The 13,630-nt window shown below is 33.3% G+C and overlaps 1 protein-coding gene across 2 annotated transcripts in view; it reads right to left on the bottom strand.

Annotated features, from left to right (window-relative positions):
- Nucleotides 1–13,630, bottom strand: part of LOC306661277 (pregnancy zone protein-like) — a 47,655-nt gene that overhangs the window by 21,979 nt on the left and 12,046 nt on the right. For both annotated transcript variants that reach the window (XM_079140131.1, XM_079140132.1), the window contains exons 11-15: nucleotides 13,132–13,293; nucleotides 12,343–12,570; nucleotides 11,521–11,584; nucleotides 4,527–4,669; nucleotides 1,233–1,382 (exon numbers count right to left, since the gene is read on the bottom strand). In XM_079140131.1, coding sequence (XP_078996257.1) covers nucleotides 1,233–1,382; nucleotides 4,527–4,669; nucleotides 11,521–11,584; nucleotides 12,343–12,570; nucleotides 13,132–13,293 — 747 coding nt within the window. The remainder of the gene's footprint in view (nucleotides 1–1,232; nucleotides 1,383–4,526; nucleotides 4,670–11,520; nucleotides 11,585–12,342; nucleotides 12,571–13,131; nucleotides 13,294–13,630) is intronic.

The following is a 13,630-nucleotide window of genomic DNA, read 5'->3' as shown; positions in this document are numbered from 1 at the left end:
CTGCAATTTCCCTTTCCTTGTCCCTCCTCCTTCCTACTCTGTCCCCTTCCTCTACTCCACCAATCTTCCTTCTATTTTCATGGGATTTCTCTGCCTTTTCCCTTTTCTTGTAAAGCTGTAGCTTCCACTTATGGGAGAAAACATTCAACTGTTGACTTTCTGAGTCTAGCTTAATTTATTTAGTATGATGTTCTCCAGTTTCATGAAATCACCAGCAAATGCCATTATGGCTGCGTAAAACTCTACTGTGTATATACACCATATTTTCTTTATCTGTTCATCTATTGATGAGTCATCTGGGCTGGTTCCATAACTTGGCTATTTTGAGTTGTACTGCTATAAACATGGATGTGCCTGTATCACTAAAGTATGCTGATTTTAATTCTGTTGGATAAATACGAAGGGGTGAGATATGTGGGTCATAGGGTGGATCCATTCCAGGTCTTTTGAGGAATCCCCATGTGCTTTTCAAACTGGCTATACTAATTTGCTCTCCCACCAGCAATGTATGAGTGTACCTTTCCTCCATATTTTCACCTGTTATTATTGTCATTATTTGCATCCTTGATAATTGGCATTCTAACTGGAATGAGATGAAATCTCAAGGTAGTTTTGATTTGCATTTCTCTGATTGCTGTGGATGTTGAACATTTCTTCATATATTTCTTGGCCATTTGTATTTATGAGATACATTTTTAAAGATAAGTTTGGATAGAAACTCTTTTTCATTTACTCTTAAAACTAGTAAAAGCTTGATATCAGGAAAAACTTAAAAATCTGGCATTTTACATGACAACTTACATGCAGTGTGTTAGGGAGTGGCATTGGAACCAATTTGGTGTAAATTTCACCTCTAAAACATAGTTTTGGCATGCTCTTTCCATAATTATTTAATATATACTAGTTATAATTTGTTCAGTCATAAAATAATGTGATAATACCTACCTGAAATTATTGCTCATTTATTCACTCATTACAAATCGGGTAAGCTCCTGCTATACATAAGACACTGTGCTAGTCATAGGGAATGTGATGGTAAACAAGAGTGCTCTGTCAGTGAGTAGACAACAGAATGAAATGAGATGATACATGTAAAGCGCTTTGTTCAATGATTGGTGTGGAATTACATCATGCCTATCACTCAGAAAAACTTGTCCTTTGCAGTCACAACATCCAAAAATAGTCTTGCTATGAGAGCATTCTGTTAAATCTAAGTCTGAAGTGGTACTCACCGATTGAGGTGAAAGCTCAGCTTCAGGTTTCATTAGCAGTACACTGTGGTCTACAGCCCTGAGAGCACAGAGGGAGAAGGGCGTGGCTGTGACCTTCAGGTGAGTGTTTGAGGCAGGCAGGCCCTGGGCTGATGAGAAACTTAAATTTACCTGTAAAGAGGATATGATCATAGCAGCAACTTTTATAAATACTAGAGTCTCAAGCCTCTCTTACTCTGGGCTAAGATGAGTCTTTTTGACTTTTTCTTTCTCTCTTTCCATCTTAGAGCAGACATAAGAGATGATTTTTTCCAGGAACCACCCATTAAACATCTCTGGAATAACCTACCCATGAGGTAATTTAAGTTTCCTATTTCTTGTATAATTGGGGAAATATAAGTTGGCTTTACTCACATAGAAATCAAATCCTGGAATGGAATTGAAAACACTTAAGTAAGAAAGATACATACCTTTCTGTGGCTGCCTTATCTCTGTGCAGTGTATTTGTGATGAATGCGTGTGCTTTGTTAAGATTCTGTGAAAAATCACATTTGGCATTGAGACTGGTCAAATGAATTATTCTCTAAGTAGATATCTTAGCCATATGAAATCTTAAAGCAGGGTACTACTGATAATCATGATTGGGTATTTATTAGGCAATGATATTCTAAGTTTTCAATTCTGTAAATATAATAAATATTCAAATATTATTATTTCAAAGTTACCATAAGAGGTATATTTTTTACTCAATTTAAGTTTTTGTAGATTTTCCACATCTGGGACAATGGGACAAAATGGGTTAAACATCCAATATACATCTAAAGAGTTTGTAGGGAATTCAAACAATTGTGAATAAAGAACAATAACAATAGAATAATTGGAAATTATGCAGAATTTTTTTTATAGATTTGATTTCACTTTAGTCAGTAGAAATTATTTGACAAGTGAATCTTTTGGTTTCTTCTATTTTTGCAGATATGTCCTAAGCAATATCTGAGTTACAGTTGAATTATAAAGTAGCAATATCAGATAACTTCCTACATTTTTTGTTTGTTTGTTTGTTTTTGGTACCAGGGATGAAACGCAGGAGTGCTTTACCATTGAGCTCCATCCCCAGCCCTTTTTTAATATTTTACTTAGAGATAGGACCTCACTGAGTTGCTTAGGGCCCTGCTAAGTTACTTAGGCTGGCTTTGAACTTGAAATCCTCCTGTCTCAGTCTACTAAACTGCTGGGATTACAGGCGTGCACCACTGCTCCTGGCCTTCCTACATTCTTGAATTGCAAACTTATTTGGAAAGAAATGAAAGATTAATATGTCTGACTAAATAACATTCAACCTGGGTTACTGAATTTAACTATAAGAATTCTCCTATGTGGTCTGCTAACTTAGCAGTTTGGAATCATGCACTACATAATAGGCATGAAAAATAATTCACTAATTATATATCTTCAAAATGCAGACATATTTATATCTCTAATTCAACATATTTGGAAAATAATGCTTATGGAAAATTCCATTTTAAATGTTTTTAGTTTTAGAAAATTTTAGTTAATTAAAATAAATTTATGAATATACAAATCAAATGAATAAGTAAGTTATTTCGGATTATAATCAACTAAAAATACTATTGACCAAGAAATGGATATGTGAGAAAATATAAAATCTTTTAATAATATGAAAATCCAAAGAACTTTATAGCATGTTTTGAAGGAGTCTGTATCTAACTGTATTAATCAATGTTTTTCTTAATGAATAATTATATTTAGTAAAGGATAGCAAACAATTAAATCCATTACATATTCAATGTGTGGACCAAAGCTGTTGTTTTTCAGGGGAAATATTTTTTTAAAAAAGTTTTTCTCTGTCCCAAAAAGGATTAAAAGTAAATATTTAAAATATATTTGAAAATATATTTATCTCAATCAAACCTGAGATTTTTCCTCATGTTCTCAGTCCACTATTTAGTCATCATCCTGTCAGGATGTCTAAATTCTAGAATCTTTGATTTGTACCTTCAGTTGATCTACCCTTCTAACATATTTTGGTATTTGATATGAAGTGCAATATAATGTCCATGGGCTTTTGCTTCTGTGGGAAAGTTTGAAGGTGTTAAACAGAGATTGTCACATATTTTGCAGAATGAGAAACATTGTTTAGTTTGAACTCTGAGAAGAAAATTGATGTCCTGTTGATTATATTTTTGAAAACCCCTCTCATTCCCCACTCTGAAGGGAATACCTACTCATCAGGAAGACAGCCTTGCTGCATTGCTAGAATGAGTGTTGTGCTGAAATCTGTGCACAGCACGGCCCTTCCAGGATTGAACAAACTCACTATCCAGGGTTCACAGTGAAGTCTGTGAAGCCTAAGCAGGAATCTCCCCTCAGCTGACAGGAAGTACACCAAAGACCCACATGGAATAGGCACTGTGCTCTTAGACATGAGGTCCAGGTTTATTAGCATTCTCCAGATGGAATTGAAGATATGTATTCGAATCCATTGTATGTTTTTCTTAGATCAGTGTATTTTTTTAAAAAAGTAAACAAATACAGTTTTAATGGGAGAAATGTTGCTGTAAACATACATTGTTTTATTTTCCATAAAATGTGTATTGAAGAGTCCCCCCAGTTATATTTTTGAAGGATATCTGAAATAGGTAGATTCTGATTGCTAATGTTAAAGTTACACTGCAGAATAGTAAAAATCAGATAAACAGCACCAAATTTTACTGAGATAAAACATTTTTATCTAGTGGACTTCACATTGCAGTTTTGTATTCTTTAAAAATAAAAAAAAATTTTTCTTCTCATGTTAGATTTGTGTGCCATAATCATCATTAGCAAATCTAGGCTGTGTTTCTCGAAGCAGAGTACAGACATGTTTTTGCTTTATGTTGTCAAGCTAAATGCAGACTTACAATGGTCTGCTGGTTCCTGCAGTGTGCAGAATGGAGATGTGCTGGGGTGTGACAGGATAAAATGGACACAGCTTTGTGAAGCATCATTTACAGGTGAAAATTTTGGTAATAAAATATTTTAAAATTAAAACTAATAAGAGTTTATACTGGAATTGATTTTGAAATCCATATAAATATTATGATAAAAGAAGAGACTTTTTAAAAATTCTGCTTGTGGCTCCCAGCTTTAAATATTGCCACCAGACTTCTCAGGGTATGATGTCACTCTGTCTTGTGAGGTTCTTTGGAGAAAAGTTTTAGGACCACATATGGGTGTATTTTACTTACTTGCTTGTTTTCCACACTTAGAAAGGGGAGAGGGATGAAATGACTAGGCCTAAACAAAACAACCTACCTTATTTGCTAAACAGTTTTCAATTTTAAGTTTCTGAGTGTCTGCAACAATTTCTCCATTAGGTAAAATGGTGTAAAGAAGTATCTGAGCAGTAGGAGCAATGTCTAGTTCCACTTGAAAGGAGAAGGAAAATGTTCCTTTCACTGGAGAATAAAGAAAGTTCAGGATTATAGATTAGGAAAAAAATTTCTCAATCTTATGAAACAGGGTTTCTCAGAATATTTAACTTATTCACATTTGGAGCAAGCTGAAGTAAGAAAATAATTGTATATACACTACTGTGCATGTAGTAGTTGTTTAATGAATATATGCTAAAATAATGATGTTTTTTAATGATATAGGTTGAAGTGTTTATTTTCTCTGCTTAAGTAGGAAAAAGCATTTAGTCATGTTTTAGAAAAAAACATTCCTAAATATGAAAAAATTTAAGAGAGTTGAGAGGAGGAAGGAGACAATCTCTAGTCAGCTGTAGTTATCCCTAAGATCCAAATCAGCACAATTCTCATCCTGTGTGTGAGGGTAATATAAATAATCCTTCATGCCATTTACAACACAGCAGAGATACAGGTGCAAATAATCACATATAAGACACTGTAAGACTCATTTCTATAAAAGAATTTCACCATGTATCTTAGTGACTGCTTTCTGTGTGAATCACATAGTGTTTATACAACATATCCACCTTGTTTCTTTCAAGAATGTTATAAGTTAAGTCTTTGTAGTTTAAAATCCTTTTAAAAAATTATTCCCTTCATGTATCCTTAAAAGATTTGATGGGCATAGAGTTTTATTTTGGGGTGATGAAAATATATTGAAACTAGATAGAGTTGGTGGTGGTTGAAAAATGTGAATGTGCTAAATGTCACTGCATTAATTGTACACTTGAAAATGACTAACTTTATGTTAAGTGAATTTCACTTCAATAATAAATTTGAGACCAGAGACCCTGCACCTAATAGAAGATAAAGTTAGGTCCAAATCTTCATCATGTTGGTTTAGGACCAGACTTCCTCAACGTGACTCCCAAAGCACAAGAAATAAAAGCAGGAATCAATAATTGGGATAGATTCAAACTAAAAAGCTTTTTCTTAGCAAAGGAAACAATCAACAATGTGAAGAGAGAGCCTACAGAGTGGGAGAAAAATCTTTGCCACACACACTTCAGATAGAGCTCTAATCTCCAGAATCTATAAAGAACTCAAAAAACTTTACACCAAGAATACAAATAACCCAATCAATAAATGGGCTAAGGAAATGAGCAGAGACATCACAGATCTACAAGTAATCAACAAGTATATGAAAAAATGTTCAACATCTCTAGTAATAAGAGAAATGCAAATCAAAACTACCCTAAGATTTCATCTAACTCCAATTAGAATGGTGATTATCAAGAATACAAGCAACAACAGGTGTTGGTGAGGATGAGGGGAAAAAGGTACACTCATACATTGCTGGTGGGGCTGCAAATTAGTGCAGCCACTCTGGAAAAAAGTATGGAGATTTCTTAGAAAACTTGCAATGGAACTACCATTTGACCCAGCTATCCTACTCCTTGGCCTATACCCAAAGGACTTAAAATCAGTATACTACAGTGACTCAGCCATATCAATGTTTATAGCAGCTCAGTTCACAATAGCTAGATTGTGGGACCAACCTAGATGCCCTTCAGTTGATGAATGGGTAAAGAAACCGTGGTATATCTACAAAATGGAATATTTTTCAGCCACAAAGAGGAATAAAATTATTGCAGGTAATGGATACAGTTAGAGAATATCATGCTAAGTGAGATAAGCCAATCCCAAAAAACCAAAGGCCGAATGATTTCTCTGACAAGTGGATGATGATGGGAGGGAGGCAAGAATAGAGGCAGGATGGATTGTATAGAGGAAAAAGGGGTGGGGAGAGAGTGGGAGGAAGGAAAAATAACAGAACGAGACAAACATCATTACTCAGTGTACATATATGATTATGCAAACGGTGCGACTCTACTTCATGTACAACCAGAGAAAGAGTTGTACCCCATTTGTGTACAATGAATCAAAATAAAAAATATATATTACCATTGAATAAAATAAATCATATTTTTCTTAAAAATATTTTTCCATTCACTTCTGTAGATACTCAATAAATAAATGATTTAAACAACATAAAAAAATTTTGAAGTTATTGCTTTATGAGGGAGTTTGTTTTTCATGTTATTAGGAATAACCTTATCTGCTCAAAATAGCAATCTAAGTCCAACCACATCAAATCAATGATTAAGTTGTGAATGTATCAGTTGTGACTTAATGCATTCAAACTCCATACAATTTTTTAAAAAAGCAGGAATAACTTTATTCAGAAATCTTGTAAATGTAAGAGACATACTAGATCTAAGAAGAACCCATGATGAGCCAGATTTTGGAGTGGTGGATCTCATGGCCTCATCATGACTTTGGCAGCCTCATGCTGCTTGGAAAAGGGAAAGTCTAGGGGGAAAATATTTTCATCTAGAGGTAGAGTTAGAAGAATTGTACTAGGAGACGAATTTGAAATTCAAAGAATTGCAAATCAATTTATTAGTCTTTTGCATTCCAATTGAAGTTCATATTAATTTTTAGGGATATGTTAACCACCTTTTTATTATTACTTAAAAGAAATATTCAAATAATTAGTTGACTAGTTAAAAAGCAATTTTCATCTGAAAAATTTTATAAAATATTAGGGTGCAATGTTTTCTTGATGTTGTGTTGAACTATATAAATGAACAGAGGTAAATGAAGCAAGACAAATGCACTTGGTGGAGACTCTTCTTGGTATAGACTTTTACTAAGTGGAGTAAGTTGAGATATTTCTCTAGGTATCAATTTTCCCACTTGCAAAATAGAGAAATTGACTAACACTTCTGAGTCTTTATTTCAACCTTCCATTCAGATTTTCAGAAGGAATTTGTTACAACTTCTAAGTGTTTCTACAGAAAAATAGAACATAGTATACCTACAAGATAGAAAGATATACTCTCTTTGATATAGTTCCAATGGGAAAGTTATTTTAAAATTTGGTTCTTAATTTTACTCAAAGAGTTATCAGCCCTAGATTCATAAATTAATTTTAAAATATTTATTAAATTCCCATCATGTGCCAGTACTAATTTAAGAAATGATATTTCAAAAATAAATAAAAAATGTACTTTAATCCTTGAGACGTATGTTCTTCAGTTTTTTTCTAGTTATATTGATTCAGTTGAGGGTGTGAACCTTTTGATCTTTCTAAATGTGACTGTTAATACAAATTGTTTTAGTCCTGTAGGGTGTGATGGCACACCTATAATCCCAGAGGCTCAGGAGGCTGAGGCAGGAGGATCTTGAGTTCAAAACCAATCTCAACAAAAGTGAAGTGCTAAGCAACTCAGTGAGACCCTGTCTCTAAATAAAATACAAAATAGAGCTGGGGATGTGGCTCCGTGATTGAGTGCCCCTGAGTTCAATCCCCAGTACCCTTCCCCTGCAAATTGTTTTAGTCTAATAACGACCTGTAAAATATTCAAATGAACCAGAAAAAGAAAAGAAGCCCATTATATTTATTTTTTTGTAAGAAAAGATACTTTCGTTGTACTTTTTCATGAGAAATTAATCATTATTTGTGAGGTAAAGGAAATTAACATATTTTTTGATTCAAGGAAATTCAGGAGAATATGTTCTAAGACACAGAAATGTTATCCATCAACTTGACCTTAGTAATATTTAGAGAACAATCCACAGCTGCAGAATACACAGTCTACCATTTATCAAAATAGACCATATTCTGGTCTGTACAGTAAGTCTCAATAAATTTAGAAAAATTAAAGTCTCAAAATCAAATAATTTTAAAGTAAAAATAAAGATCTTTGAAAAATCTCCCATCATTTAGAAAGCAAATAACATACATAATCCATGGTCAATGAAAGAATCATAAGAAAAAGCAAAAAATCTTTTGAACTCCATAAAAAATCAAAGCATTCCATGTAATTATTTCCAGTATGCAGCTAAAACAATAATTAGAGGGAAATGTATAACATTAGCCCTTTGTATTGGACAACAGGAAAAGTCTCAATCAATAACTAGCTTTCTCAGGGAAACTGAATGATATGGTAGAAATTAATTTTAGGAATGAAACAAGGATTTAAATTGTATTATTAGACCTAATTTAAACTACATGTACAAAGTGCATTGGTGACAACACTTATGATTTAGAAGATACTTTAATAAGTAACACTGTGCTACAGACAGATATTAAAAGCAAAAATAAAAATTTTGAGGTATTGATAATTTGGTAAAAAGCTGGATGCAAAACATTATTAAATAAGATAATTTTGAAAGGATTCAAGTGGAAAGATGACTTGAATGGTAATACAGAGTTTGGTACTTGCAAGTGGGTTGCTACTATAATAAATATCAAAAAACATGAAACTGGTTTTAGAATTGGGTAACAGGAAGACTCTAGAAGAATTTTGAGGAGCAGTGAGTGAAAAATCCTATACTATTTTAACAAACTCTTGGTAGAAATATTGATACTGAAAAGGCTGTTTAGAAGAACTTCTAGTACAGTGAGAATCATAGTAGAGAAGAAATCTGTCATATTAGAGTGTACCAAATTTTACGAACAGACTATTGGTAAAAATATGGACATTAAAAATACTGTCCAGGAGGACTCGAGGAAACAGAAGGGAAGGGGATTATTTTCGGATAATGGCAGAAAGTTTATCTGAATTGTGTCTTGAAGATATGTGTTTAGCAAATCTTGTAAGATGAATTTAGGTATTTAGTAAGAAGCTATGAAAGAAAAGCAGTAAGATCTAACCTGTTTTCTTTTGCTGCTTGTGGCAAAATTCAAGAGGAAAGAGATAAATTTAAGAAAGGATTTTTCACCAAAAGGGAACCAGGACTTGATAATTTGGAAATCACTCAGATTATCCAGATTTTAAACACACAAACCAACAAAACACTGTCAGGAAATTGTATTCTAGAAGAAAAGCCATGATGTGACTAGACAGCCTCTTGCCAATATCTTAAAAAAAAAAAAAAAAAAAAAGTCACAGTATTCAGTCACACACACAAAATTTTATCTTTGAGGAGATTAAGTGTATGACTCAGACACCTAATTCATCTCAAAGAAAGCCAAAATGAGGAAGTAATCCAAGAAAGGTCTGTGGAGAAACTTCTTGTTTAATGATGTTAATCACTATGACACATAGTAGCTCTACATGGTTCTTGAGGAATTTATATTGGGGAAACACTGTCAAATTGGACCAGAAGGGACAGAGAGAGTATAAAGTAAAAGAGGAATGTCAAACCACTCTAATTATACTAACAGGAAATAAAATGATGAAAGTATTTATGTATAAACACGTTATAACTAATGAAAAAGGAAGGATGATTCCAAGAACCACTTTTGAATATAACCTTGAATCTAGATGATGGAGACATGAACCAAGGATTATTCCTGGCATTGAAAATTAACATTGCTTGTCCAGTTGAATTTCAACACTTGGACTCTTTTTTCCCCTGGGCCGAATTACTTTCAGGGCCTCAACTCCTAATTTGGATGATGGAGATGATAAAATTTGGGACTTTTAAGCTGATGAGACTTTATGAGATTTGGGTCTTGAGTTAATGCTGCAATGGAAAGAGACATTTGTGGACACTGGATAGAGAAAATGCATTTTGAATGTGAATCGATATGAATTTGGGGGTCCAGAAGGATGACTGTGGTAAGCAGAATAGTGGCTACCTGAAAATATCCAATGTTATGGTTTAGATATAGGGTGTCTCCCAAAAGCTCATGTGTGTGAGACAATACAAGAAATTTCAGAGGTGAGATGATTAGATGAGAGTTGTAATCCAATCAGTAGAGCAATTCACTAATAGGAATTATCCGACTGGTAACTGAAGGCAAGTGGCATGGAGCTGGAGAAGGTAGGTCACTGGGGGCAACTTCTGGGGCTTATATTTTGTCCCTGGTGAGTCAAGCACTCTCTTTGCTTCCTGTTGCCATGTCCTGAGCTGTTCTCCTTGACCACATTTTTCTGCCATGATGTTCTGCCTCACTTCAGGCCCAGAGCAAGGGAAGTGGGCATTTATGGATTGAGACCTCTGAAAACATGAGCCAAATAAACTTTCCTTACTCTAGTTTTTCTTGGCAGGTCTTTTGGTCACAGTAATAAAAAAAAGCTGACTAAAACATCCAATCTTTAAAATCTGTGAATATATTGCATCTTATGACAATAGAACCATGGCAAATGTGGTTAAATTAGGAATCTTGAGATGCAAAGATTCTTCTGGATTATACAGGTGAACTCAATGTAATTACAAGAAGTTTTATAAAAAAGAAACAGGAAAGTGAGATTTGAAGATGGTGTGTTGCTAGCTTTGAAGCGAAAGGAAGGAGTCACAAACCAAGAAATAAAGTGGGTGCCCAGAAGCTGGAAAAGACAAAAAAAAAAAAAAAAAAAAAATGTATATATATATATATATATATATATATATATATATAGAGAGAGAGAGAGAGAGAGAGAGAGAGAGAGAGAGAGTGTTCTTTTTTAGAGCTCCACTGTGATTTTAGCTCAGTGAGATTTCCGATACACAGAGCTATAAGATAATAAATTTGTGGTTTTAAGTTAGTTTATTTGTCGTAATCTATTGCAGCAGGGACCTAATATGCAAATACACAAAAGCAAAATTTTTCTTTGGTTATTTTTCTACATTTTCAGTTATTTTTTTCTTTTAAAATCAATTATAAAATAAACACATTTTAACTTTATAAATAAAATGTGAAATATAGAAATGCATTATAAAAAGAAGAAGAAAAATACTATGCAAGCGAAAATGAACCTGGTATGCCGCCCTATTATATCAGCTTCACCACAGATAATAGGTTATGACAATTTCCTCTAATGTGAAAATAGTTCCAGCTTGCTACACTGTTGAGGATTTGGTCAGTTGAAAAGGAACCAAAAATGGAGTTAGAAAATGCTTACTGTTTCCTTGTTCAATGGACAATACATGGATTCCTGATCTGGAGATGCTTCCTTTTGCTTTGATCTAAAGACACAAAGAAATGTATTTATTATTATTTTAAAGTATATTTATTAATCTTACTTCAAAATATTCATAACATATGAACAAACAATAGTCATACAACTCCAACCAGAAGTTGTTTTTTATTACTATACTTACCTTCCAATATTTTCCTAACTGTGCCTTTGTCTATTTCGTATAACAAATTTTACCCATGCCTTACACTTTTATTTAATATTTACAATTTATGTTAGATGTTTCATTTTAAATTTATATTTTATTTCAATAACTATTCTAAGTGCCTACTATAAGCAGAACAATGCATAATGAAGATGGATGTAAAATATACATTTTCTCTATTATTGTCCCTTTCTCTAAAAAACAAATATATCCAGCATCTTCTTGTATTAGACACAGAACTAAATGATATAATTTTAATAATAATTACATGAAGTGGTTATTATTTCCAGTATTCAGGTGAGATGACATATTTGTCTTTACAGATGAAATTAATTATCCAAGATCAAACTGAAATTATAAATTGTTAATTTTTCTACTTTTTCATGGAATTAAGGAAATGTTATTTATAGTGTTTCAGTGGCAACAAGAACATAAATGAGAAATCAAGGTATTAATTCCTTAGGCATTAATTTCTCTTCCAGAATAAAAACAATACCCCCTTAGTTACTATTGACATCTTATAAAAAATATTACTTTGACAGGAACCCAGCAATTTTAGGGTTTATGCAATGAGAAAGAGATACAGTGATACTTATTCTTACCAAATAATAGAAGGTTAACTCTTTTTCATCCTTCAGGATCTGTTCATTTAAAATGTAGTGTGTTCTAATCTCTTGGGTTTGTCCACACATCAAAGTACCAGCAACAAGTTCTAGGTGAACATAACTCTTGCTTGGGGAAAACACATGACTTGCAGTGTGCTGTGCTTCTGCATGAACTTCCATGAGCCACCAATTATCAAAACAGTTACTATTCCGTTTGTAAATAACCTAATGTAAAAATAAATAGGCTATCTCTAGTTAATATCTATTCATCTATCTATCCATCCAAGAACCATGTTAAGAGGCTGCTTTCCTAAATACAGTTACGGTATAATCCATAGCCACCCTCCTCCTGAGATGATTTAGGTGTTTGCTGTACTGATTCAGTGGATATTATTCACTTGTACTCAAGATCAATTACTTTTTGTTAAGGTTGTAAATTGTATCAGAGTATTTAAATATTCAGTAAAAGCCAAACATAGTATTATGCCAAACCAACAAAGAAAAATCTAATGGTCATTAGAATTACAGAGCATTAATATTTTCAAGGAAACACCAAGATGATTCATACCATGGCACTGGCCTCTAATCCAGGTTGTAAAGAGTCCATCTAAGAGTTAAGGTTTTTCTGGCAGAGACTTTTATTTTGTGTAACTCAGGTCTCCACGTTGCTTAATTTATGTTATACTTTATCACCGTTTATCCCTAGAGTTCACATGCTTCTCATACATCCTTGACTATGTAGCCCTAGTGATCATCTTTCTGTCCCAGATGCCCCATTTCACTCACGGTGATGGCAATGGAAGCTGTTTTGAGGCTGGTAGTGTCAAAGGAAATGTTGGCCAAACCATGCTCATTTGTAGTAAAACTGGATTGGAAGGTGGCGCCATTCACACGGACAGTTAAGTTTTGATTGGGGATTGGCTGATCCTTCTCATCAATTAGAAGAACCTAGAAATATGAAAGTAATAGTTATGTGTCATGTAGGAGTGACATCTTTTACTCTTTGACCTGTTCAGCTTTTCACCTCTTTGTCACTCCCTATCACTTACTGAAGATCTCAGAATACAGAATGTGTTTCCTGAGCTCTAAACTCTGATATTTATTAATATTAATATCAATATTTTAATATTTATTTATTATGATTTTTGAAAATCTAAATGGTGGCTTATTTTACTATTATTTTCATTGAAAAGCCATATTTGTATATATTTCTGGGATATAATATCATATTCATCACCTCATTTTCCTATTATATTTTACAGTGAGACATTTAAAATTTACTCTC

This window comes from Sciurus vulgaris (genome assembly GCF_902686455.1).
Source record: "Sciurus vulgaris genome assembly, chromosome: 5".
Taxonomy (NCBI): domain Eukaryota; kingdom Metazoa; phylum Chordata; class Mammalia; order Rodentia; family Sciuridae; genus Sciurus; species Sciurus vulgaris.
Note: the sequence above shows the minus strand (reverse complement) of the source record. Positions and strands in the feature narration are given on the sequence as shown.